This window comes from Buteo buteo, chromosome 6, assembly GCF_964188355.1.
Source record: "Buteo buteo chromosome 6, bButBut1.hap1.1, whole genome shotgun sequence".
Lineage (NCBI taxonomy): Eukaryota > Metazoa > Chordata > Aves > Accipitriformes > Accipitridae > Buteo > Buteo buteo.
This window is the reverse complement of record NC_134176.1, coordinates 29,016,660-29,042,737: the sequence shown is the minus strand read 5'-3', so window position 1 is coordinate 29,042,737 and position 26,078 is coordinate 29,016,660. Positions and strand designations below refer to the sequence as shown.

Below are 26,078 nucleotides of genomic sequence, written 5' to 3'. Positions count from 1 at the left end.
CTTCTTCTCACGTGATAGTAGGGTTATGAAGTACCTTTTTAAGACCCAGTCAGTTTTCCTTTTATAGCAGCCTATTTATACACTCCAAATTCAGTCACAGCTTCCACTGTACTGTACTGATTACTATAGTGCTCATTTCCTCACTCTGAATTGCATATGCATTTCTTTTCTCATTTTTTATTCTCTCCTTGTTAGATCTATTAGCCTTGCACTACCTCTACCCCATTGCTTAGCCCCTCCTAGGTTCCCTTTATAGGGACATTTGTCTCATTGATAACAAAGTAATCAACAGTTCAGTTATTGTACTTTAATAAAATAAACATTTTAAGAAAAGCTTTCCATCTTTGTTCATTTTTAAATGCATGAAGAATAGATTCACACAGTATTTGGGCAGTGGTTCAGTATCACTCAAGTTAAAACATCCTCCTCCGCTCCAAACAGACCATGAAAAATAAGACTTCTTAAAACTCACTATCATTTCTACAGTACCATTTGCATACTATGTTAGTGGGTGCCTAATGGCCACTGCTCCTTTTTGCTTACAGCATATATTATCATGTTCACTGACCTGTAAATCATTTGAAGACTGAAATCCAATCTGAAGTTTTCCCATTTGCACTAGACATAAGTTGCGTAGCAAACTTTTAGACACTAACAATGCTTCTAAATTCACAATGCATTTAGTCCAAAACTCCTAGTATTTTTGCACTTGGATTGTTAATGTTTGCTAAAAACCATAACATTCTTCAGCTGACTAAAAGCTTCACATCCTGAGAATGTAAAATCTAAATATAAATGTGGTGGGCGTATGTGGATCTTTTCTCTCTGAGGAGGCTCTGTTACGAATTTCCAATGTTTTACGCCACCACCAAGCCTCTGCTAAGCCGTGACACCTGTTCAGAATTTTCAGCTTCTTAACCCCTTATTACACTTCCTACCATGCCCAGCGGAAGTGCAGAAAGTGGAACAGAGTTCTGTCGTCCCAGATTTGCTGTATTAATTTTCAATGGCTCCTTGGTGTCTTTCAGTATTTTACATTAATAGCCACATTAAGGACAACTAAATGGAAGGACTTGCTTCTCATAACTGATGCCAGTAGATGCTCTAGTTATCAAGCAGACCTTGGAAAGAAAACCTACAAATTCCATAGGAGGAACATTAAAGATAATGCTGTTAATAATAAATATTATTACTGATAATAATAAATGGTCTATACCAAAACAAAACAGCAAACTCTAACGTACTGCAGCTTTTAATCAACATTATGCTAAATGCGTTCTTATCATTCACATTAATAGATTCGCTATTCTTAGGTTTGATATATTTAGCAAACATGAGCAGTGCACAATGCTAGTGAACAAAAATACTTCTAGCATCAGTATGTAGCCACTTTCTAACATTTCTGCAAAAATTAAACCATAAGGATAACTCTTAGTTAAAAGTTAATATAATTCTGTTGAGACAGAATGCCTCCATGAAAAAACTTGTTTCAAAAGACTTTTTCATTACAAACCACAGATGCGACTCAGATTAATTACAGTAAGAATTTTGACCTGATTTATTCATACAAATCAATCCAAATTCATTTTAGATCCAAAATATTACAATGATGTCACAATGATATTAGTAAATTTTTGCAGGTACTAGAGAATCTTGTATAAATGTATTTGTTCAAGTGCTTCTCTGTCAACATCCTTTTCCATATACACATCATAGTTTAGCTCCATCTCTTCGACCCATTGGCTGAGCTGTATGTCTGTCTGAAACAATGAAAACAGATCCTTATATTAACACAATGTTGAGAAACACAGCAGGAGTTTCAAGGTCACTACAACATTAAGAAGGCAAGACATAATAAGAGAGATTAGTCATTCCAAATTACGCAGCAATGATAAATTCATTTCTGGAAATGCCATTTAACTTAAATAGCAGAGAATAAAGATAAGTTTTAAAAATTATCTCAGTCAGTAGTCTAGATATTTTGCTAGCATGTTACAACCGCTTCTCTATATGCATTTCTATAAGCCTCAAGCAACCTGATCAGAGGGCAACATTCTGACAGAAGTGTTGAGGGAACAGCTAACTGTACCATGGAAGAATCACAGGTACTTTCTTGTTTTACACCCAGGGAGTATTGTATTAAGGCTACAAAGGGCTTCTCAGCTGCTGTGTAACTACTGCCTACTCCAAGAAAAGGTTAAATGATACCATTGCTGCTCCTGGGGCTGAGGATCTATTTCACCCATCAGCATATAGGCAACAAATGATTCAACTTCTCTAAAGCAGACTACTGTGGCAAGCAAGCCACTTTATAAACGTGATGGGTTGACCCTGGCTGAACGCCAGGTGCCCACCAAAGCCGTTCTATCACTCCCCCATCCTCAGCTGGACAGGGGAGAGAAAAATATAACAAAAACTTGCGGGTCGAGATAAGGACAGGAGAGATCATTCACTAATTACTGTCACGGGCAAAACAGACTCAGCTTAGGGAAAATTAGCTCAATTTATTACAAATCAGCCACAGTAAGGTAATGAGAAGTAAAACGAAATCTCAGAACACCTTCCCACCACCCCTCCCTTCTTCCCGGGCACAACTTCACTCCCGGATTTCTCCACCAAGCCCCCCCAGCGGCACAAGGGGGACAGGGATGGGGTTTACGGTCATCACACGTTATTTTCTGCCGCTTCACCTCCTCAGGGCGAGGGCTCATCACACTCTTCCCCCGCTCCAGCGTGGGGTCCCACCCACGGGAGACAGTCTTCCACGAACGTCTCCAACGTGGGCCATTCCCATGGGCTGCAGTTCTTCACGAACTGCTCCAGCATGGGTCCTTTCCACGGTGTGCAGTCCTTCAGGAGCACACTGCTCCAGCGCGGATCCCCCACGGGGTCACAAGTCCTGCCAGAAAACCTGCTCCGTGGGCTCCTCTCTCCGCAGATCCGCAGGTCCTTCCAGGAACCTGCTCCAGCACAGGGTTGCCACGGGGTCACAGCCTCCTTCGGGAACCCACCTGCTCCGGCGTGGGGTCCTCCACGGGCTGCAGGTGGATATCTGCTCCACCATGGACCTCCCTGGACTGCAGGGGGACAGCCTGCCTCACCAGGGTCTTCACCACGGGCTGCAGGGGAATCTTCGCTCCGGCGCCTGGAGCATCTCCTCCCCCTCCTTCTTCACTGACCTTGGTGTCCGCAGGCTTGTTTCTCTTACATGTTCTCACTCCTCTCTCCAGCAGCTGTTTCTCACTCTCCCAACTTTTTTTTTTCCTTCTTAAAAATGTTATCACAGAGGCGTTACCACTATCACTGATTGGCTTGGCCTTGGCCGGCGGCGGGTCCGTCTCAGAGCCGGCTGGTATGGGCTCGCTCTCTCTCGAACACAGGGGAAGCTTCCAGCAGCTTCTTACAGAAGCCACCCCTGTAACCCCCCCCGCTACCAAAACCTTGCCACATAAAACCAATACAATAAATAACCTTGTCATGTATGATCAGAGTTTGTTTCCTAACTAAAGCCAGCCCACATAATTTGTCTAGGCATCATACACATAACAACTGTAATCTACCAATGACCTATGGCAGAATGGACACAGAGCAGAGGTTGGTCCATTGGAAGCGGTTACTACTCAGGGAACAGCAGCAGCAGCACAGGGCGTTCAACATCTTTGAAAGCTGCACTGTTGTCATGTTTGTTTCCAACTGCAATTTAAAGCTATGTCACTTATCCAAGATGCTTGATGGCAATCACTTGGCTAGTTGGGAGACCACATCTCTCCCTAATCTGTACTCCTAACAGCTCATACTGGCATCTTATGAGTCATTTTCTGTGCTGACAGCAGGTCAGAAGACAAGACCATCCTCAGGGATGATCCTTCTTTAATATGCCCCTTTCTCCCACTGGCTTAACAAAACAGTTTGTCATGTTTCAAGGCAATGCACAAATGTAGAGCTAAATAGAGAAAACATTTCAAGGTTTTGCCTCTAGAAGTTTATAAATACATCTGTACTTCTGAGGTTCTACCCCTATACCTGGAAGAAGTCTGATGGAAGTCCATATGATTATCACAAAACTTACTCATACCATAATATGGCTTTTTGTGTGTTTTTTTTTAAACCTCACAGCAAAGGCATTGTTAATAATATGCACAGTAGTACAATGATTCATGCAGTCTATTGATATAGCTGGGATTTCAATTTTACAGGTGGGGACAATCAAAGTACAGGAAGATGTGTTGGCTGTCAACCCGGAAATACAATCCAGAGTCCTACATCTTTTAATCTATGCACAAAATAACACAACCTTCCTCACAGCAATCCTGGCAAGCAGCTAACCTCAACTACAGAACTGCCACTTTCATAGAAAGTGACAAAATGTGTTGGCTAAAATTGGCTGAGGGAACTTACCTGGAGCTTCGAGAGCGATTCTTTAAGGCTTGGAACTGTCACTAATGAAGACCCTCTTTTCCTTACATTACAAGCAATAAATTCCCAAGCTCTGAAACATATTTAAAAGTAGGTCACCAATTTTTAGTAAGAAACCCATATTTGATATAAAATGAATCTAACACTTGTACAGTTTAGTGGCCGGAGGTAGGCTAAGCTTAAAGACTTGCTATACATGCTTATCAGTCGCTATTAATATCTAAGCAAATATCTTTGAATGAACAAAATCAAGCTTCATATTAAAAACAGATGGAATACATGGTCTTATAATGTTAAGATTTTGTAACTTCTTAACTCTGATACGTATATGCATGTCATTTTGTACTGTCAACACCTTCACTTTGGACTAGGATTAAACAATGACATTTAGTTTCTTTAAACTTTTGAAGAAAACACAGTCTCTGAGCGCACTGTTTTATTAAGCTTAACAACAAGCTGCTCTTTACGTACATACTTTGCAGTCGTGACAAAATATTCTCTTAGGACATTAGCAATCTGAATATTTAAATATAGCCCCCAGCGTTCATTTTTTTCTGATTTTGCAAGTCAGATCATTTCTCACAGCACAGCAATTCAGACTAAAAAGAATTTAATTTCCAGCATTCTTCAGATGTCATTTGTCTTCATGGTACTAATGCAACATTAAACCAATACTCCTGAGTTCTTGAAGAATCAAATGAATTCTCAGTCATGTGCCTGGAAACAAATCTCCTGGCAATTTGAAACACCCACTACCCTTCACCCATCCACTCTGTGCCTCTCTGGTTGACATTACCACCTGATATCAAGGGCAGTAGGACAAGCCTTAGCTGAAACAGCTAGCAAATGTCAGACTGTTGGCTGGGATGGTAGAGACACAGGCACTCTTTCTTTTTGACTGCCCGTTCTAAAGGCACAGTAACTTTGGATGGTGAAGTTATTTATGTTTTAAACTGATAATGCTGGATTAGCAAAACCTCAGCTGTGAGTGTCTTGCACCTGAAAGAGAAGAACCTTAGACATGTATTTGTTTGCTACCACATCCTTATGAAGATATATTAGAAATATCATTAATAACCATGTTTTGCAGTGCATCTATATTAAAGCTCTGACACCCACAAGTCAGTGACCTGTCTTCTTTCTGAAGATTAAGCTTTATGCTGATATAGTAATTTCAGATCCTTTAACAGCAAGATACTATTTTAACAGATCAGTACAAGGATTCAGGGCAAGATTTGGGTAAACAAAGCACCAGTGTTTAGTGGGTTTAACAATAAACAGCTGCCATAACACCTTAGCAGTTAACAATTAAGTGTAGGCAGCTTAAAACAATTTCCTTATGTAATTTATGTATGTGACTTCAAAAAGCACTACCTTAAGGTTTTCCATAACTAACAAGGTTACACACACATTGTCAAAGAACTAGATAACTTGTTTGGACACATAGCTTACCTGGCCTGTTCCTGTCTGTCAAGAAAATATTCAAAGACATTATTCATTACAACAACATCAGCCTTCTGAAGAAGTGAAGCCTGAGTACAGATGTCTGCGTGAACCACCTGAAGGAGAAAAATTTCACAAGGCATAAATTAATTTAAGAGACAAATACAGCCTTCAAGTAGCCATGAAGCTTGTCAACCTAATACAGCACCTGCTACCACCATTTTGAACCAGTCATAAAAAAGGGTATTTCACTGGCTTTCTAGTAGATAAAACTGTAGTAAATAAACAGAATAAGCTTTAAAAAATTAAAGAATAAAACACAGATTTATCTCCTCTAATTAAAATATTTGATTCATTATGTTAAGTAAAATAAACTACATCTGACTTTTGGTCTAGGACACTGTGTGCCATAAAAGAGGAGATGATGTATGTGATGGCTGTTAACATTTCACTTACCTATATTTTATCACAAAATGCTCATTGATTTCAGGAAAGGAGCTAAGCTAGCTAAAGCTTTTTGAGGATATTAAAAGGCATCTCACAGGTTCAGTGGGTTACTAAAGGATTACAGCTAGAAAAGACACTACATACAGACCCAGGTTTGACAGCTGAATTCTCATGACATGTACTGGGATTGGGAATGCTGGAAAGGCAGGATGCTCACAGTGGCACTGAAGGACAGCAAGTGCTTTACCTCACTAAACAACTACCTCTCCAGTCAGCATAGGAGCTGGTTTGATTTCATCTACCTTCACCTACCAGAAAGGATATTAGCACATCATGTCATTTTCAAACAGGTGAGATTATAGTGACAGGAGAATAGGGATGCTCATTAACACTGACAAAATGTGTTTGATTTCCTCTTAAACATGGAGAAATACCATCACATCCCAAATCTGAGGAGAAACATAAACATCTTTTGAAGGGATAAGGGAGAGAAAGACAGTCTGAATATTACTTGCATTCCACAAATTTTTTGAAAGTGCATCCCTATATGTTAAAAATGGGCAGAAAACCTGAACAACTTCTTTTCTCTCCTGTGTGACATATTACTAGGTTGTGCTGGAAATATACTAACCTGATGGATTCAACATTTCACATTTTGTCAAATCCTTCCAACACTGGACAGGTGTAAAAAGGAATTCTTAATTCTGACAAAGAAGTTGAATGTTAGTATAGAAGATCAAAAACACTTATCTGTTGAAAAATGTTTTGCCCACTTAACAATATATCAATACTTGTTGGGAGGGTAAATTATGTATTCCTCTTCATAATGAACATGCAAAGCATGCTGTTCTGATTGATAGAGGAAACAGGTACTACCACCTCTGCAACTGGTAAGAGTTCAAGTACGGAAAAGATGATGAGTTGCCACAGTTTATGACTGTGGTTCATGCTATCAGAATGCACTACAGCAATAGCAATTATAGCGAAATATTTCAATATCAGTAATAACAGAAACAAAACTCTACCATTCATAAAAAATTAGGCATCACAGCATTTCATCTCTGAAAGCTATATTCCACGGGTTTTCTGCAAGTGCTCCAAATCAGTAAAATAAACAGCTTTATCTCCTTAAATACATTACTATGCCAAGTTGTTCACCACTGCCTGTAGTGAGTGGAAAGGAAGCAACTGTGTTCTTGTACCTTACCCAGAACTGGCAAGTTAGTGTTTGAAGGCTCTATCTCATTGAGAAATAGGGACCGTTTAGTTGTCAGAATGACTAGTCAAATTTCTACTTTCACCTCTAGTGTGTAGACATCTGAGCTATTTATCCACCAGTTCATGGAATTTAGAGCTTTTTAGACAATTAAGATTGGCGATAATTTATCTTAAAACAGTGCACTGTAAACTGTAGCAGTACAAGAGCTGATTAAGAAGTTCAACCATTCAGGCAGCAGAGAAAGATGACAGACCACTCAGGCCACCATCAGCAGTCCTAAATACAGTGGGTCCTGGTTGTCAACTCATGTCTTCTGCATAAAGCCACTGCTAGCTGTAGATTAAAATGAAAGACCATAAACTGGGGTGGTAGAGATATTATGGACGCAGGCTTAACTGCTGCCCTGTTACAGGGGAAACAGCCTCCTGCAGTGGGGCAGGACAGACAGCTAGGGGCAAAACAAGCCTCAGCTAGATCTGCGAGAACTCATGTATCGGAACCCAGATTTGCCTAGACTGTAAGTGGGATTTGGCTCACTACTTCTGAGGCTAGAAGACATTTTACTTTACTCTCTTATTTTCAAGGGGCAGAAATAACAAAACCACAGAACTTCCATAGAAAAACCTGTGCAGCAGTCCTTTAATCCAAACACATGTGACTGGTGGCCTGTTCCACCAGTGGACTTCTTGTAGCACAAGAAGTCATGATTAGCACTACATTTTCTCAATGCCCTACTAATGGCAGTCCCAGTATTTTAAGCCTCAATTCAGAAAGATGCTTAAACTACTGGGAAACTTTGAACATGTGTTGATGTTTCCTTGACTTGCATAACACTTAAACCTTAACTTAAAATTAGTCTGCATTTACAGAGTAGGTGACCATTCTGACTAAAGTGACCTAAGCACCTCATTCTCCCCAAACACATCCTCATTCCTGTTGGGGAATGTTGGACCACATAAGCACATGTGGCTGCACCATGAGCCAGACCCAGGTATTGCTCCAGCCAAAACACCACTGTTTTGCTCAGTTCTTTTTAGCTGGACCAGCTCCCTGACCCACTTGGCTGTGTGCTGGCACAACAGAGGAGGCAGCAACTGATTTTAAAACTGCCCTCTTGCCCAATGGAATACACACCAAGGCTTCACATGGTTACAGGCAATTTCTGAATGAAGGTCTCAAGTTTCCTAAGATCTGTTGAACTGTTTACTTTCCTCCCAGCATTTAAGTGTTTGCTCAAATGGCAAAAGATGCTTAGCAACTTTCTATGTACTTTAACAAACCAAACATTGACCAAAAAACCACAAGCTTCACTCAAATTTAGCTACTATAGACATCATTCCACACTGCTGTCCTTTGGGAACATGCTCTAATAAAAACTCAGAATATCCTGAAAAAACAATTGTTATTTAAGAAGGGTCTCTTAACAGTTTTTCAAATTAGTGTCATTAATTATTATTAGCAACTGGATTCTGACTATTTTTCAAGCTGGTATGTATCTCTAGAGAGGATTCATTTGGGGGTGAAATAAAAATCTAAAGATTGAAATGTTCAAAGCAGTGTGATAACAGGAGTCACATGACTAAATTAGCATCTAATGAGACTCAAATAGCTAAGTCCTCAGGCACTGCTTTGAAAACGTATTATCTTCTTATCTTTATGCTCTGAAATGAATACTTCAGCAGAATTACAAGGTGTGAAGGAAAAACAAAAAGGCTTATATACAAGGTTGAAAAGCACGCATATAGATCTCCAGCTCCACTGAATTAACCGGACAGAGTTCCTAACTGCACTTTCAGTCTCACCACAATAAAGTGTTATGAACACAAAACATGCAAAAACCAAAGGTTATGGATAAACTGGCAGCAACTGGGACTGAATCAGGCAACTCAATGATACTGCTTACCCTGTGTTAAATATTTTATGTTTATTATTTCTTTCCAGTTTAAAATTGGTTACTTTAATTCCCACGAAAATATACTATACCCAGCAGTTTGTGTGACTCCATTCAAGTGCATACACCTGTGCATACATCACAGGATTAAAGCCAGTATTCTACCCAGCATATTCTACTTACCAATTTTTGCTGGTAACAAAATAACTGGTATTCCCCAAAAAGGAAAAAAAAAATTTTTTTTTTCTCATTAAAATAGTAGTCATTATTTCCATAATGGGACTAGGGAAATAGTTCCCATAACGGTATCGCATTATTTGAAACTCATTTTATTTGTGGAAGGTACATATGCACTGACATTCCAAGGAAGGAAATACTAATAGCCATAAGTTCTTTAGGCATTCTTAGATGCAAATTTGCAAATCCTACAAACATCTTTCCGCTAACATTAATGAAACACAGACATTTAGTTTTGTTATTCATAACAGAAAATCTTACAGACTCAGTTTCACGGAGGTTAGTGGCAATAATGTCATTGATTTCACTGGGAGAAACAGCCAAGATATATCTGTGTTGCATGAGCCAGCAGGTAAGTCCACTCAGGAAAAAGGCTGAGCAATTCAACATGTTATCATATTTTTCCCTCTTCCCCTCTGCTATGAGATTTTTTTTTCCTAATGCAAAGCCTTTGTTTAGGACCAAAACAAGCAAAGGCAGAAACTTCTCAGAATGCTGATTTACCAGCCACTCACATAAACAGGATACCTAGCACAGAGTGGTTAAAAATACATACACTAAACCACGTATTTAGTTACCTTTATTCTGTCATTGAACTGGTATTTTGTAATCATCATTTCTTGCAACTGGCAAAAGTCTGCATTCATTTCTACTCCATACAGTTGGGATGCTGAGCTATAAAGATAACCCTACATTAGGAAAAGGAAATTTAGTAACTGTGATGCCTTTCAAACAAATACAAAATTTCCATTAAAATGGAAAAAATAAAACACAGGTTAAGATTAAGAAAGCATTTAAAACAGCAAGTTGAGAAATGTCTTTCAGTGGACATGATGTTTTTCAGAGCTAAGCCACTGATCTGGCAATTCCCACTTGTGTCTCACAAATTTTAATAAAAGATCCAAAATGACATGTCAAAATAATAAAAAGGAAAGCTCCAACTTCATTTCAATTGCAAAACAGATGGAAAATGGTCTAAGAAGGAAAGTGTGAAAGGAAAAGACTCTGCACATTTTTGTTTCTTGGGAGAATGGAAGAAAAAAATAGCAAGAGGAAAAAAACCACCCCAAAAATAAAACATAGACATAGTCAAAGTGAATGAAAATGGAGGACAATGTACCAGTAATATAATGGGATATTTTGGTACAGAGCCTTTGTCAGCACCTCTAAGTATTGTGTTACTGCCTTTTTCAGGTGCTTCATACAGGTACATATGAAAAAAGATAAATTATCCCTTAATAATAAGCCCAAAATAATGGTTCAGTTTCGGACTGAGATTTTGGAAAATTGTTGGAGATGTTAGGAAAAAAAAAAAGTACAAATACTTGATCCTACAAGGCCCTAATGAAGATATTGCTTTAAGTGCTATTGTCTCTGCTGAACACCATAATTACACTTTGCCAGCAATGGCAAAGGCAAACAAAGCTAAAGATACAGAATATCTGAGATATCTATCTACTATAATCTAATTATTAATGTTTTCTGAAACCCTTCAACTCAGAGTAGAAAAGCAACCTGTGAAGGTGAAGTCACCCCTCCTCCAATACAAGCCAAGAACATGATTAAAAAGGAGAACTCCTTTTTTAAAACGTTTCCCCTGCTTTATTTGAGACTATCTTCTACTGTAACAATACAAGCATTTAAGTACTCCAAAACAAATTCAGGCTAGCAAAAGTGTTACCATTTAAGGACCCAATGCTGCAAATATTTACAAATGGGAGTAAATTTCCTCATTTGAGTAGTCCCAAAATTAGATTATTCAGATGAGTAAAATTACACGCTCAAGTGTTTCCAAGATTGAGCCCTAAACAGCCATTGACTTTTGTAAGAAAGTTGTAATGTGTGTTTTGCATTGCTGTTGGCCATATGTTCCACCAGCCATGCCAAAAGCAATCAAAATTGCACTCAAGTTTCTCGATGAAGTATTTTATGTGCATTTTAAAACGCAGAGCAGGACAATATGCTTTTGGAGACAAATTCATATCAAAGTCTTCCTTTGTATAATTTAACAGTTTGTCAGCTTCATAAAGGAATTTAGCGTAACTAAACTATATATAGACATGGTCAAGACAGAGAGGACAAACTTACTTATGAAGGAGAGACAGAGCAGGAACTAGCAAAAGAGCAGCATGTGTGACAGCAATATGCTACTCTGTTGGACAACAGACTTTTCCTCTCCATAAGCATGATCATTTGTATTCCCTCTTGTGAGGAACAGAGCAAGAACTGAAATTGCTAGTAAACAGCACCTTATACTGTTCAACGACTCAGATCAGAGGTGCCTCTCAGAATGACCCGTCCAAGATGGAGTAACGAGAGTAGGCAGTCAGAGAAGAGGGAAAATGTTTGTCACAGTAATAAAATATGAATTCCTGTGCTGGAAGTTACCGCAAATAGCACTGCACCAAGCCTGGAGCCAACGTCAACCACTACCTTTCCTGTCAGGTCAGGCAGTACATGTTGATAAAGAAACTTCAGTTCCATGAGGGAAAAGGAATGCGAAATAAACTCTGGGAAATAAGAACAGAACAAAGGTGTTGGGTGGGCAGTACTAACTACTGTATTACTAACCAATGAAATATTAATCTGAAGAGTTATCATCGCTGAAAACCTGTATGGTTTCCTGCCTGAACTAGTGTTGGGGACCCTAGAAAACCAGGGTTTGCAGATTGGAGGTAGCTTGCCAAGTAGTCTGTCCCGAGTCTGGGGATTCCTTCCCTTACATGGAGAATTTTGAAATCCTTCATGAAACTGAATTACCTTTTTCTGCACAGTGACATATATTAAAGAGTTCAAAACAAAGTAACTTGGAATTGTTTAAGTGAAAAAGGAAACATGGTACCTAAGGCTCAACTCAATCTATGCAAACCTTTTTATGGGCAGACACATTAATAGCTTGAATTTCAACTCCAAGGTTTTAAGGAACAGAATGTTCTCCATATAAACCATTCCTCTTTCAATGCCTGGGCTATACTGGTGACAGCACTGATCTGTACCACACCACACACAAGCTTTAAGACAGATGGTGCTTTTCAGCATGCAAGAGGAGACTGAGGCTACCGCATGGACCTTTACAGTATTGTCTTCCTCTTGCACCTTCCTTTTCAGTGGTACGTAGCCCTGCCTCCTTCCCTGCCCAGTTTCTGTGGGCAACTAGTGTCACTCATACACTGCAAATTAATTCAACTTACGTGTGTAGGAGTCTCCTTCCATTGGTTATGGGAAATAATTCTGGCCTGTGTGCTGCACCAGTCTGGACAAAGTCCTCCAACAGCTGGATGTTGTGTTGTCCAGCTGAGTCACTGCACAAACCAGTTTAGTTAAACTGAATTTGTTTCTTGGGTTCCCAAAAGAGCACTTACCTAAAGATGCAGTCTTGTATGAGCCACACTCTGTGCAGTAGCTCCTACTCATTTTTCCTTCCTCACACAATGAATCAACAAAATCATCATCATAAAGGAATGCATCAACATGAATCATGGGCAGTGGATGCTGGTGTATCTGAGAAGAGGAACAAAACCTAAGAAAGGCATAACCAAGTCTCTTAATTGCACCTACACTGTTAACACAGTTAATTGCCCCACCACCCTACCTTTCCCAAAATCCCTGAGATCCAAGTTTTTCCCTACTCATAAGTTACAAAACAAAATTAAACCATAGAAATCCTGCATGTAAACTGGATCATCAAATTCCACTGAAATAACCAGTAAGTGGAAGTCAACAAAGGAAAGTGAGGTGGTTTCGACAGCTGAGTAAGAGACCTGCCGTGAATTTTGTCTCCTTAGTTCTTACTTGGCTATAGAGGGGATACAGGGTAAAGGAGATTTTTTCCTCTTCCACTTTAATGAGGAGAATGTAACTTAAACTTAGGAGATAGGGCAATTTTGCTTCTCAACTTCAACTGTCTGAATATTTTCATCTTCATGCCTTATGCCTCAATCTAGAACCACCCCTGATTAACACGGGTGTCATTTTCAATCAGAAGTACCAGTTGGGATGCTTGCCTTCTCATCATTTCAAGGGGTATAATCTTCATCCTCCTACTCCTCTTTCCTCACTCTCCCAGGCTTGCTGCATGTGGCCAATCCACTCTTCCCGTTTAAGTGCCACACACCACTTTTCTGGGAAAACGCGTTAACTTTCCACCTATACTGACAGCTCAAGTAGAAAAGGTGCTCTCCCCTCCCACAGGACTCACAGCCCACTTCTTTCTGAGCCATCAGAATCTGAAAAGAGCTGGAAATCATTTCTGGGCTGCCCACATTATGGCAACAGCAAAACACTGGCCCTGTATTTCTGTTTTCTTTAAGGGGGCTGTTAGAGTCTATTATGGAGCTAGCATTAAAGAATCACTGTGACAAGTGCCATACCACACAGAATGAAAGCTATGCCAAATAACTTGTGATCAAAGTATTAAGAACTATGAAGCAACTTTCTTCAACTTTCTTGGGGTCACACAATCATGCAGCAACAGACCTGAGAACCAAACTGACGTTTCCTATACCTCAATCCAGTGCTCATTCTCTACTATGAACTACTGTTAAAACTGAAATCAGCATAGTCCCCAAATAAATTATGTGGTTCAGCAAAAGGAGACCATAACAATCAGCTTACTTTCTGAATAGCTTGATGTTCTGAATTAAACATAGCCTCGATGGGTAAACGATTCCGCAAATCTTCAGCGATATTTTTGAGCACAACATCATTGTTACTCACCACAAGCTCATCAAAGTCATCTATAAATCAAGACAAACAAAAACTCATGAACAATCATATGTAGATCATGTGGGCTAAGTGATGACCAGTACAATACAGTTGCAAGACATAAACAATACCAGATGTCTAAGGTTTTTATTTGCAATGCATTTTTCAGCCTTTGTTAGCTTTTCCAGCCAATGACAGATTTGGATTGTAATAACTTTGCCACTTAAAATAAACGTAGAGCTTTTTTGAAATCTCAAATTATTTTCATATTTATAAACTTATAACTCACATATGATGGTCTGGGCTGCCACCAAAGTGATACTGTTTCAGCTTAAGATATAAAAACATCAAAGATGTTTTTGAACTATTGGAGAAATTACAAAACTCATAGTTGCCTGAATGCAGGCTTTTTTTTTTTTTTTTAATACTAGTTTCTTTTTATACATACCATCTTTCTAATAAAGTGGTTACAAAAAAATCAGGGATAATGCACAGTTCAACAGTTCAACTTACAATACATTTTACATGACTAAAACTGAAATATCAAAATATTTCAAATGTGAAAGAAAAGAGGAATGGATGTAAACCAGCACATTTTTGCAAAGCCACACTGTAAATTCTTGCTATTTTTCTAGGATATCCCTGCATTACTTTAACACCTTTTTACCTTTTTTTTTTTTTTTAAAAGACATCTAGAAAAAAGATTGAGCGGGAATCTTGGGAAGTCACCAATCTTTCTTCTTCCAAGGCTGAATCAATAATTTGTCACTACTTCTCCAAACTATTCTTTTACAAAAAGATTGTTAACACTGGAGACTCCACAACCTCCCTCAGCAATCTATTCCAGTGCTTGACTACACTTAGTATTAGAAAGGAATACTTTTCTTAGTAACTGCTCTATATTTCCTCTGCCACAGTTTAAACTCAGTACTGTCCCACTTGCAATGGAAATAGAAAAGTTTGCTCCTCTCCTGTATATAGCAACTTTTTACTTCTCTGAAGACTTATCATGTGTCCCGTCAGTCTTCTTTTCTAGAAGAAACAAGATCCAGTTATCCAGCCCTTTCCTGCATTTTTTCTAGGAATCTGATCATTCTCATTACTCCCCTTTGGATCTTCTGGACTCCCTCATCCTTTACGAGCTGCAGTATTGAGTACTAGACACATTACTCCAGCTAAAGGTTTATTTGCACTAACCAGACTTTTCACACCTTGCAGCCAACATCCTGCTTACACACCCCAGTTTCATATTAGCTCTCTTCCCAGAGTATGATGTTCCTAACTGACATTCAGCATGAGATCTGCTGTACACCTGTGCTCTGTTCCTTTTCTGTTATATTTTCCTCAAAAGAAGGACTAGATGAAATTCCTTTTTGTCTGGATACTGCTCTGAGGACACTGAACTGGTTCTAAACAAAGGCCATAACTACATACCTGTAAAAGAAACAAAACCAACACAACAAAAAGCAACCACAAACCTAATCCTGAAAAATATACCAAACCCATCTACTGATTCTTGTCTAAAACCAGACATGTTTGTCCTCTCTTCCCCAACCCTTCTGGTTTGTTTCTTTTCTATTAGACTGCCACCATGTTGAGCATGGAGTGTGGTTTTTACATGTATGTATATCACTCACCAAAAGAAGATCTGAGAGCTTTTAGATGTGTTTAAAAAAGTTAAAGTTTGTTAGCATTGCTGTCCCAGGTGGGAACATTAGTACAGACAACCTTGATGGCAAGCAGGTTCAAAATAAATCTGTAAAACATCCTACAAGTTTCTCTATGCTAATATACTTAATCTTTCCTGTGGAACACAGGCAATGCTAGAAACAGCAAGAAATTTTAAGGCTAGTATAAGAAACAGAGACCAGGTAAAACTTTTACTATGAAATGCTTCTGAAATGCTTTTTGCTTAAGCACTCTAGTGAGAACAATGATAGAGAAACAGTCATTCATTAGTGCAAGACACTCTCTTCTTAAGAGTGTAAATGTAAATGATTCTTTCAACATGTCCCCAAACTGACTCCAATAGATAATCCTGAATCCCCCCTAATAAGCAGCAGAAACTTCAAATCATCTGGATTCCCTTAACATATATTTGCTTTATTATTTATTAAATGCATAGCAGTAATGCTCCAAGGCCCTGATGGGCACAATACCATTGGTAGTTGTTATAAGACAGGAAGACAATTTGCTGTTCCAAAGAGCTCACAGTTAAGTTCTCCAGAACCTCAGCTCCTAAAGAGTTGCAGACTTTGCATTGAGGAACACAGGAGGGATAGAGGCAGCAGCTGCAACAGCAGCAGCATTAACAACACAACAGGTGCAATGCAGCAGCTCCAGCTTGTCAGCATTTTAATTTGAAACCTCTAACGAGCACCCCATCTCCTGTTAAACTCGCGGTCCATCCAACAACTTGCAGATTTGTTACAAACATCCCAGAAGCAGTGAGTGATTTTTCTGATAAGCTCAGGGAAGATTTCTATGGATGTGACACAGCACAAAAGTAAACCAGAGATTATGGGAAGGGAAGGTGGACAGATTTAACTGTTGCTTAACTGGGACCGTCAGCACCATGACAGGCCCTCAAGTGCAAAAGAGCCAGAGTTTGCTGAGGTGGATAACATCTAAGGAAGCAAGGAGAAAAATCGTGCTACAGACAGAATAAGTGAGTAGAAAGCTGATATTAGCAGCTGTACAGACCAGTGCCTGTGGGCAATAAGCCCCTACATCTGGCACATGTTTTAAAACAATACTATTACTATGCAAGAGAGCTCATCCAGCTGTTATACTGCCTGTTAAGAGTATCAAATTCATATATAGCATTTAATGAAATGCAGGAAGTGTTCATGGACCACCAGGCCAGCCACATCACACCGCAAATGCAGAACTTCAGCTCCCTTTCTCCCAGAGCTGGTGCGTCAATAGGATCTGCTCCCTCATGGCCTGAGCGACCTTTTCTGGCCAACATGAGCAGCAGACAGCTCTCTATGCTATTCTGTGTCCCAGCTCTACAGTAGAGAAATGGATACTTTCAGCGGGACACAGGTAGCACACCCGTCTTCCTCAAATCCAGAACACCCCTTCCCTGCCTTGACTTCCATTTTTACAATACTTGTCACAACACTGACCATCCTACATGGGGCTCTGAGCTCTTCTTACGAAACAAACTATGACACACAAGAGTCAGGTCCTAAGGAAAAAAATCTTACAACACATATGCAGCTCAAACAAAAAACTGTTGAAACACTGATACTGCCCCCCCCCCCCCCCGATGAATGGAAATGCTCCTTCCCAACTATTAGTTAATACTGTAAAGCATAAGCATGCAGGAACAAAAAACAGAGAAGGAGGTTTGAACACACTCCTTCCAAGATGACAAAATGGCAGCTTCAGCAGAAGCTGCGCATGCAATGCTCTGCGCTTGTGTGTATAGTCTGTGACTGGGAGAGTCGCCTCATTTCTGTGAAAGCAAGAAACAGCAACAGCTACCACAATAACTCATTTACTTTTGCAGTATGTAAATATTTATAGATTGCCATCAAGTACAGAACACAGGTGCCAAATATGAAAATATGCATTTCTGCCTCTGCCCGTACAGTTTTATCAACTCCACCCTCGTCTTTAACAAATTGTTCGCTCTTGAGAATCTCAGTATTGCCTTACAAGGGATCCTCAAAGAAGAAATAAAAATTAAAAACTGGGTTTTGTATCATTTTCATGCCTGTTATATATATCTGAAATGGAGAGTGTGCAAACCAACCCCTGTGTTTGCTGAACAGACAACTAACCAGGAAAGAACTGTACAGTTCATGGAATACTGCAAGATGAATCACAATCATTTGTTTATGGAGGAAGTCTGAGTGCATAGTGTTTGTATTTTACTTCAAAAACCGGTTCCACTGGATCTACTCAACATGCATTTATAAAATTTAATTAACACATTGCAAAAAGCCTAATTAACACCCTGGTGCTGCTCAGCCTCTCTGTGCAAATGTAACACAAGTTAAGAAAACATCACAAAGCCTCACACAGGATAGAGAGCACCGCTATACCAACATCTAAACATCCTGACACTGCGAAATACATGACTGGGGACAAGCAATGTATGATTTCCAAATGACAACAGAAGATTACATCACGTGGACAGAAGCGGATTTAGCAAAGGCAACCATAACAGCAAGCACCTTACGGTCTTCTAGACATATATTCAGACTCTCAGAAGTAAAAAGCAAATATTAGCCTCCATGTTACTTAATACAAGGTTAATTTAATCATTCAGTGTGTTTTAATGACACTGAACAAAGAGGTCAAGGAGGAAATCCCACATCTCTAAAACCTTACTATCTCCTTTTTTGGGTAAACAATTTGAGAAGCAAACTGTGACCTCAGTATACCAACTTCTTCAGGAACTCTAAATACTATTTCTATCCCTAAGCATATGCTGTTGGTAGAAAGTAATCAGCTTTTTCCAATAGGAATACAACCAGAGTTTATTCGTTCTTTAAGTCTTTTACATTCATAAATTGAAAGAGGCTTCAAAGTTAAATTTTAAACAAGGTAAGGCACACACCTATTTTACAATCACTAGTTTTACCCACCATTATTAAGTTTCAGTGACTAACAACTTAGAAGTACCTGGTTTTCTTGAGACCTCTCTCGCTGCAGTATCATTTGTCACAACAAAGGAAACTAATGCCAACTCCCGAAGTTGGTGATTCATCAAATTACAGGTAACATCCCATTTTAGTTTACCAAACAACAGGGTAGTGGAAAATATTTTTGGTATGGCATAATTTTAACAACAAAATATATTCCAGTTAATGTGGCTCTGCAACACTATTTTGATCTCTTCTGAAATGATATTTTACATGGGTAAATCACTTCTACCAATTTGGATATGAAGCCTTGTACTAAACTGCTTTTTCACACACACACAAAAATTACATATTATACTTGTTACATTGCAGAAACCCATGCTTTCATCCTTTTAAAGTGACTCATTCCACTTTAGTTCCACCTGCAGTGACAATAGTACTGAAAAGAAACACCAAAAACCATTTCCTGTAAAGAGTCAAGTTTTTTCTTATACTATTTCCTATTCTTGTCTTGTGAAAATCATCATCTGATAATTTTACCTAGGTTTGGGAACACACTAATGCCTAGATCATAAAGTACATAATAGAAAAAGCTGGACAAACGTGGTCAGTTCCTAAGAGTATGATGAGAAGTTTCTTTTCCATATGCAGAACACTGTACTAAAGCAGCACGACCACTGTGGTCTGGGGTTAAGTTAATTTTGTTGGATACCCTCCTTCACTGCCTGTTAAAAGCCTGAACTTACAGCACTGACTTCCCTCAACTTTCAAGTCACAAGCCTAGATCCTATACCAACCTCTTAAAAAGTTGCTTTGGTCCCAGTACAAGTGAATCCACAAGAAAAAAATTAATTTGTACTTAATTATATGTCATTTATCCTTAGAGGATTTGCAACAGTTTATTATTCAATGATTGTTTTGAGTAATACATCACTGTATGAACAATCAGCAATTCAGACCAGTACATCACTTTGAAATCGTAGTTTTATATTTAAGTTTCTAGTGAAATGCATAGAATGGAAAAAGTTGGTAAGATTGTTCTATTTTACTGTTACATGACTGAAAAAAAATTAAAAGCTAGTATTAGAACAGTCAGTTTTAACCTTGCTGAAAAATTTTTTTTTTTAATCTCTTAGACTCCACAACAGTACGTGAGAAACCATAAAGGGTCTTTTTATCACCTTATTTGTGCTTCACTGACATGAATCGAGAGATAGGCTTTTGTAATCTGCATTAAAGCGCTAAGTACAGCAAAAGTGTTCAGTAGTTGCCAGTAAGTAGAGTGGTTTGGTGACTTCAATCTCAAACTTGAAATTAGGATTCCTGTATTTACTCTGCCTGTATCTCTGTCCATGTATTCAGATAGCTTGATCAATTCTGCTTTCACTGCTTAACTTCTACAGCACCCTTTCTTACCAAATGCAACCTCTCCTGCTAATGAAAATTCTTAAGAGTTTGGGGCAGTGGAGAAGTGAGAGAGAATATGACCATGCACACATTTATAGAGAAGCTATACATCAAATGCTGAGATCCAACTGAGGGGGATCTTCAGGGGGGGTTCCCCAAGTGGTTTGAATTAGCTCTTGGGCTTCACCCAAGTTTTCTTAGCCAGAACTTCTGGAACGTGGTTATTGCAGAAGGATATTAAAGCATTAATCATCCTATTATAAAAATGTTCAGTTAAGACACCAAAAGTTCCTGTTATTCTTTCCAACTCTTATTATTTCATTTTCTTTGAGATCTAAGACTAACTCAAAAGAAAAGCTGGAATGCAAGTCACCGTGAAATGACGTACATTTCACTGCAGTGTGTGGGAAGAACTGGCTGATTGCGAAACAGCAAGGCAGTGTTGCTAAGCAGCTGCTTTAAAACAGAAATGTCTTCTTCCATCATACGTAAAGATTTGGAATTTCTAAAATTTGCAATACCAAAAAAAAAAAAAAAAGCATGACTAGTTATTCTGTATTCATACAAAGAAGAAAATGAATAGCATCTTGCATACACTTATATTCCCATAATTACTAATGAAGATTAGTCAGAAATCATTAGAGTGAGAACCTGTTCAATGTTCTCTCAGTTCCACATACATCAGAGTCTTTACTTCAGAGAAGATAATGTGCCTTACTATAAAGTAATTTGGATCTTCCATGGAAAAGTTTCTCAATAACATTCCATGCATACAGCATGCGAGTCAGAAAACACCAAGTTAAATTAATAAAAAGGCTGTCTTTGCAACAACACTAATCCTAAAGGGCAACCACTTTCAGCAGGACTTTACTCTAAGGCTGCATGTACACTTTACTTGAGAGAGGAAAAAAGCCTGACTATAGCTAACACTGGAATCATGCCCAGTCCTCCTCAGCTGGAAGTAAAACTATAAGCTCAACATCTTGACAGAAACAGGAATAGGATGGCAGTAGGAGGTGGGGGGGAAACCCACACACCACAGGAAAACAACTTGTCTGTGAGGATGCCATTTTTGTTTCCGTTTATCCTATCCTTGTTTGCTTACAGTTTTTTTCATTCAGAATATTATCCCTCCCATCCCTACAACTTTTAAAATTTTGTTCATCAGAGGTTTGTTTCTTTCCTACATCTGTACTGCCAAAGACTAGGCTTTTATTTCTGTGTGGTACAGAGATCTGGTAACTTTTTAGCATCTCCCATAAAACTGTTTTCTCTCTGCACAGAGAGAACCCCAAATTCCCTAGCTTATATTCAGGGTACAGCAGCAGAAACCTCAGTACCAGCTCCTCACTATCCTCTGCCCAACCACCATTAATTATTACAGCACTATCTGGGTGTTACAATGGGCAGTGTAATTACTCAAATGCAACAACTCTGAGGGGAAAAACCCCACAGTAAAAGTTACTGTCAGTATGAAGCCACAGAAGCAGCTCAAAGAAACAATACAAAGAGAAGTGTCATCAAGAGCGTTGTTGTTGGGGACATCACCCAAAATATTTGCAACTTTGGGGAAACTGCAAAAAGGGTAAAGGAATGTGACCTGCTGGACAAATGCCTCTGCTTACTTAGTGTTCAATGCTGTGGGAAAATAAAAACAGTAAGAGAGAGAGGTATCTCTTCTACTCTAGTCCTGTACTCACTCAGGGTGAAGAAAAAGAAAACTGGAGATAAACCAGAAGGACACAGCCATTCAGAAAAAGCAGGGTGGAAAACCATAAACAGCTTAATGCCCAAAGAGGCAATGAAATATATTAATTGGATAACAACGAAAAGTTCTTACAGATAGGAACAAAACTTTCTAATTCCCTCTCCTCTACCATACACCTACATGTACACATACATGTACATTAGAGGGGGAGACTGCAGCACCTCAAGATAGCACAAAAATTGGGCAAAGATTAATACTTTTACTTAAAACATCATAATAAACAGATTCAGAAACTGGTAACTTCTACAAGCAGTAGCATCAGACCAAATTCTATAGGCTCTAAATTTCTCCACAAATGTGGCAATCTGGGAAATAAAATAAGCCTAAGTCACACATGTCCCAAATGACATATCTGGGAACAAATATGGTTACCTATAGCTTTATACTGCATCAGCACTTGGCAAAACACAATCAAGAACCGTAAGGAAATGCCAAAGATGCAGATGCCCAAAGTACAACTTCATTTCTCAGTAAATAAATAAATAGCATCCAGCCACGACATTAACAGTGATATTTTTTTTCCTGAAAAAGAGAGAGAAAATTAGTATAAATTACTATCAGAGCACAAGCCTGTAAACAAAGACAAAATATCATGGATAGGACCTGTAAGAATCCTGAACCAAAAAAGATTCTGACGACGGCCTGTCAAGTAGACTACAGAGATTAAATTAAATTCATTACTTCAGCTGCTTGATCCTGACTGCCCGATGTATCCTGATCTGCAGCATATGAGCTAAAAAGTCACTGAAAGGCAACTACTAAACTAATTATGTTAGTTTTAAGATGATGTACATAGTGAAGCAGCAGCAATCAGCACTGATGCAAACAACATAAAAATGGAAGGACACAGATTGCCCAGATGTACCAAGCACAATGTGGTTCAAAATTTGGAACCCAATCTACACTTTAGCTTGTATCTTAATTACGAAGAGTAAATATGAAGCAAGAATATATACTCTTCCTTTCACTGAAAGACTTAGGCACAGATCTAGATCATTAAAGTTCAGAAAAAAATATTTGAGGTATCATAATCTAATAAAGGCTAGAAACCATAGCCTACTTGTCATTCACAGAAAACTATCTATCTATGAGAATTTTTGGAAGCTGTAGCATAAAAAAGAATAATTTTAAAAGTTATTCATTGACAAAGGATTTTTGCAAGTCTACATAAACTATGCCATTGGCTAAAAATTTCTATGGTAGAGGTAAAGCATGATCATAGAATTAAAGTGGAGAAAATAGTAAGTATGTGTTTCTTAACTGACATTTTAGCATTTTCAAGTTTCACTATTAAGTTCCCATGTGCTTTACTGTATTTGTAAAGGAGGCAGTAAGCTGAGAAAGCCATATATGCACACCACACAAACTAATGTAGTGTAGAAGGAGCTGTAATGATTTACATTAAGTGAACAAGCAGTATGAATGATTGCATATGAAATTCAGTGAGATTTTTAAATTAGAGCAAATTGGATGGAAGAAAACCACTTCTAACAAGATTATTTACAGTTACCCAGGCATCATTTAGCAAGCAGAGCATGCTACTGCATCCAAACATGGACTCAAAAAGGAAGGGATGAAATATTGCTTCATAGCAGACTGCTCTACCATTATGTCTATACAGACATATGTGTAGACATACACATGTGTGTATATACAAGCATACATACACACACACAGAGAAAATGTTTAGTTACAAGTAACGCTTACTACACCCATTGAACTTCAGCCTTCAAGTCTTAGGGAGTCCCAGCCCTGCTCTAATTGTGAAGGCTGACTCGCAGATGCTCTGAAACATCTGGCAATGTCTTTCCTAGGAAAGAACCCGTTGGGGTGGGAGAGCTGCGTGCCCACCCAAGGAGGGCAAACGCTCTGTTCCCAGCTGGTTCCTTTCCTGTGATGCCAGCAGAGGGACCGCTCGGCCAGAGAAGGATCTTCCCCGCCTCCATCCGAGTGGCTCTGGGAGCTGCAAACCACAGGGCAACTGAGATTGCAGTTCCAAATACCCGAACAGCTGGACAACTTCTAGGCATCGTAGTTGGCCTTTGTGCAACAGTCCCCATGTGTTTGCTTACGAAGATGTTTCCACCCTAAAGTGGCAGTGCTGCAACAAAAGAACTGAACAAGAAGAATAACCCTAGCACAACAGGGCATGACTTGGGGAAGTAATCTATAGTATGACAATTTTTTCCAACCCAATGTGTGATCACCAGGGTGTGGGTTTACTGTCCCAGCAGGCAATGATTAATAAACAGGACGCACACTTATTGGCTGCTTGAGACTGGATCAAAGGATTGGGGGGCCTTCAAGATTCTTATCTGCAATGGCAAAACGCAAATATACCCACAGACTAGACTAAGCAGCGTTTAGTTTATTCAGCACGGCGCTACATGCCTACAGCTTTAGTGCACTGCCTATATTCAGGTTTTCCATGCCACCTTTTTGTTCAGTTGCAAATTAACAGCTTGCGCACTGTAAAATTATACTGAGGCACAAACAAGAAAGCGAGCAGAAAACAAAGTTAACTTAAGATGACACTAAGCGGGGAAAGTAGCGTTTGCAAATTAGCTCAACTCGCTATTTTCAAGCTTCTGAGAGGTTGCTGTGAAGATGTGTGAAGTTTAACAAGACAAGACCAACATCTCGAGATCTCTGGATGCGCCAGGAGCAGAGTGCCTCTGTTCGACCTCTGATGTTTCACGCTGGGGAGTTTGAGGTGACCACCCCAGCCATCCGTCCTGCTCTTCTGCCGGGAGCGGCCCTCCCCGCAGCACAGCCGGCAGAACAACCGCGACCCTCCCAGCCCTGAGCATCCCATCGGCTCCAGTCCGGACGGACACGGCAGCCTGCTGGCTACGGCGGCTGAGAAACGGGGGCCGGTGCCCACGGACAGCAACGGGCAGCTTCGGGCACAGCAACCCCCACTTAGACTCGGAGAGGGCTTACGGCATCAGGCGGGCTGCCCGCGCCACAGCTTCGGGCCCCCCCGACCACTGCCACCCACGCCGGCTGTGCCGCCGGCTCCCTGCGGCTACGGCGGCCCCGCTCCCGGGCGGCCCCCTCGCCCCGGCCAGGCGGCTCCGCAACGGACGGCCTCGGGCGGGAGGGGGGGGGGGTGCTGCCGGCCGCGACGCGCCTCGGCGGGCCCTGTCGGCCTTATGCTGCCGGCAGAGCCCAACGCCTGCCCGGGGAGCGGAGCGCCCCAGCCCGGGCACGGCTCCCCTCAGCCCGGCGACCGTTAGGCGGGCACGCACTCGGCCCCGCGGCGGAGGGACGCCGCTCCCTCCCTCCCTCCCTCCACACACACGCCGCTCGCCCGCTCGCTCGGTCGGTGCCAGCACCGTCACGGAACGGGGCAGCTCAGGCCCGCTACGACCAGCCGGGCCTCCGCCCGCGGGGCCCCGCCAGCTACCGGGCGGCGGGCAGCGGTACCCGGAGCGCAGCGCCCAGGCCGTGCCGGGCCGTGCCGGGCCGCGCTTACTGGTGTTGCGCATCCAGTGCAGCAGGCGGGGCAGGTCGGCGGCGCACGTGCCCCGCACGGCGGCCAGCACCGCGCGCCGCGCCGCCTCCAGCTCCATCGCGCCGCCGCCGCCGCCGCCGCCGCCGGGGGGCGCTCCCCGCTGCCGCCGCTGCCGCTTGCCTGACGCGGACGGCGCCTCGCGCCGCGCCTGCGCGGACCGCCCACCGCCTGCCGCCGCCCGCACCTGCCCCCGGGCGCAGGGTGCCGGGGGAAAGCCCCGCCCTCCGCGCGCACCGACGCCCCAGGTGCGCATGCGGGAGGGCGGCAACCGCCCGGCGGGGGGCCGTCACGCGCGCCCGGCCTGGCCGCTAGGAGCCCCTTCTCCGCGCATGCTCAGGCTGACGGGCCTGGCGCTGTGCCCGGTGCCGCCTCAGCGCTCGCAGCGCACCGTTCCGTGGGGAAGCCCTGCCCTTTCCCCGCCCTTAAGCTGG

The 26,078-nt window shown here is 40.9% G+C and overlaps 1 protein-coding gene across 2 annotated transcripts; it reads right to left on the bottom strand.

Annotated features, from left to right (window-relative positions):
• Positions 1 to 292: 292 nt before the first annotated feature.
• Positions 293 to 26,030, bottom strand: LOC142032111 (uncharacterized). Of its 2 annotated transcripts, none has more exons than XM_075030291.1 (8): positions 25,609 to 26,030; positions 14,268 to 14,389; positions 13,016 to 13,154; positions 12,042 to 12,163; positions 10,232 to 10,342; positions 5,869 to 5,975; positions 4,399 to 4,489; positions 293 to 1,760 (listed from the first exon to the last, which is right to left on the bottom strand). In XM_075030291.1, the coding sequence occupies exons 1-8, from the start codon at positions 25,898 to 25,900 to the stop codon at positions 1,644 to 1,646; spliced, it is 1,101 nt and encodes a 366-aa protein (XP_074886392.1). In that variant the 5' UTR covers positions 25,901 to 26,030; the 3' UTR covers positions 293 to 1,643. The 2 variants fall into 2 exon arrangements, with proteins under 2 accessions (XP_074886392.1, XP_074886393.1); XM_075030292.1 differs by having other exon boundaries at positions 12,087 to 12,163.
• Between the last annotated feature and the right edge of the window lie 48 nt (positions 26,031 to 26,078).

Excerpts from the sequence above, each read along its gene's own strand:
- LOC142032111 (XM_075030291.1), bottom strand. The coding sequence starts at position 25,900 with ATGCGCACCTGGGGCGTCGGTGCGCGCGGAGGGCGGGGCTTTCCCCCG. Across the intron at positions 14,390-25,608 it reads GCACTGGATGCGCAACACCA|ATGACTTTGATGAGCTTGTG; the intron begins GTAAGCGCGGCC and ends CTTGATTTATAG. Across the intron at positions 10,343-12,041 it reads TTGGTGCAGTGCTATTTGCG|GGTTATCTTTATAGCTCAGC; the intron begins GTAACTTCCAGC and ends TTCCTAATGTAG.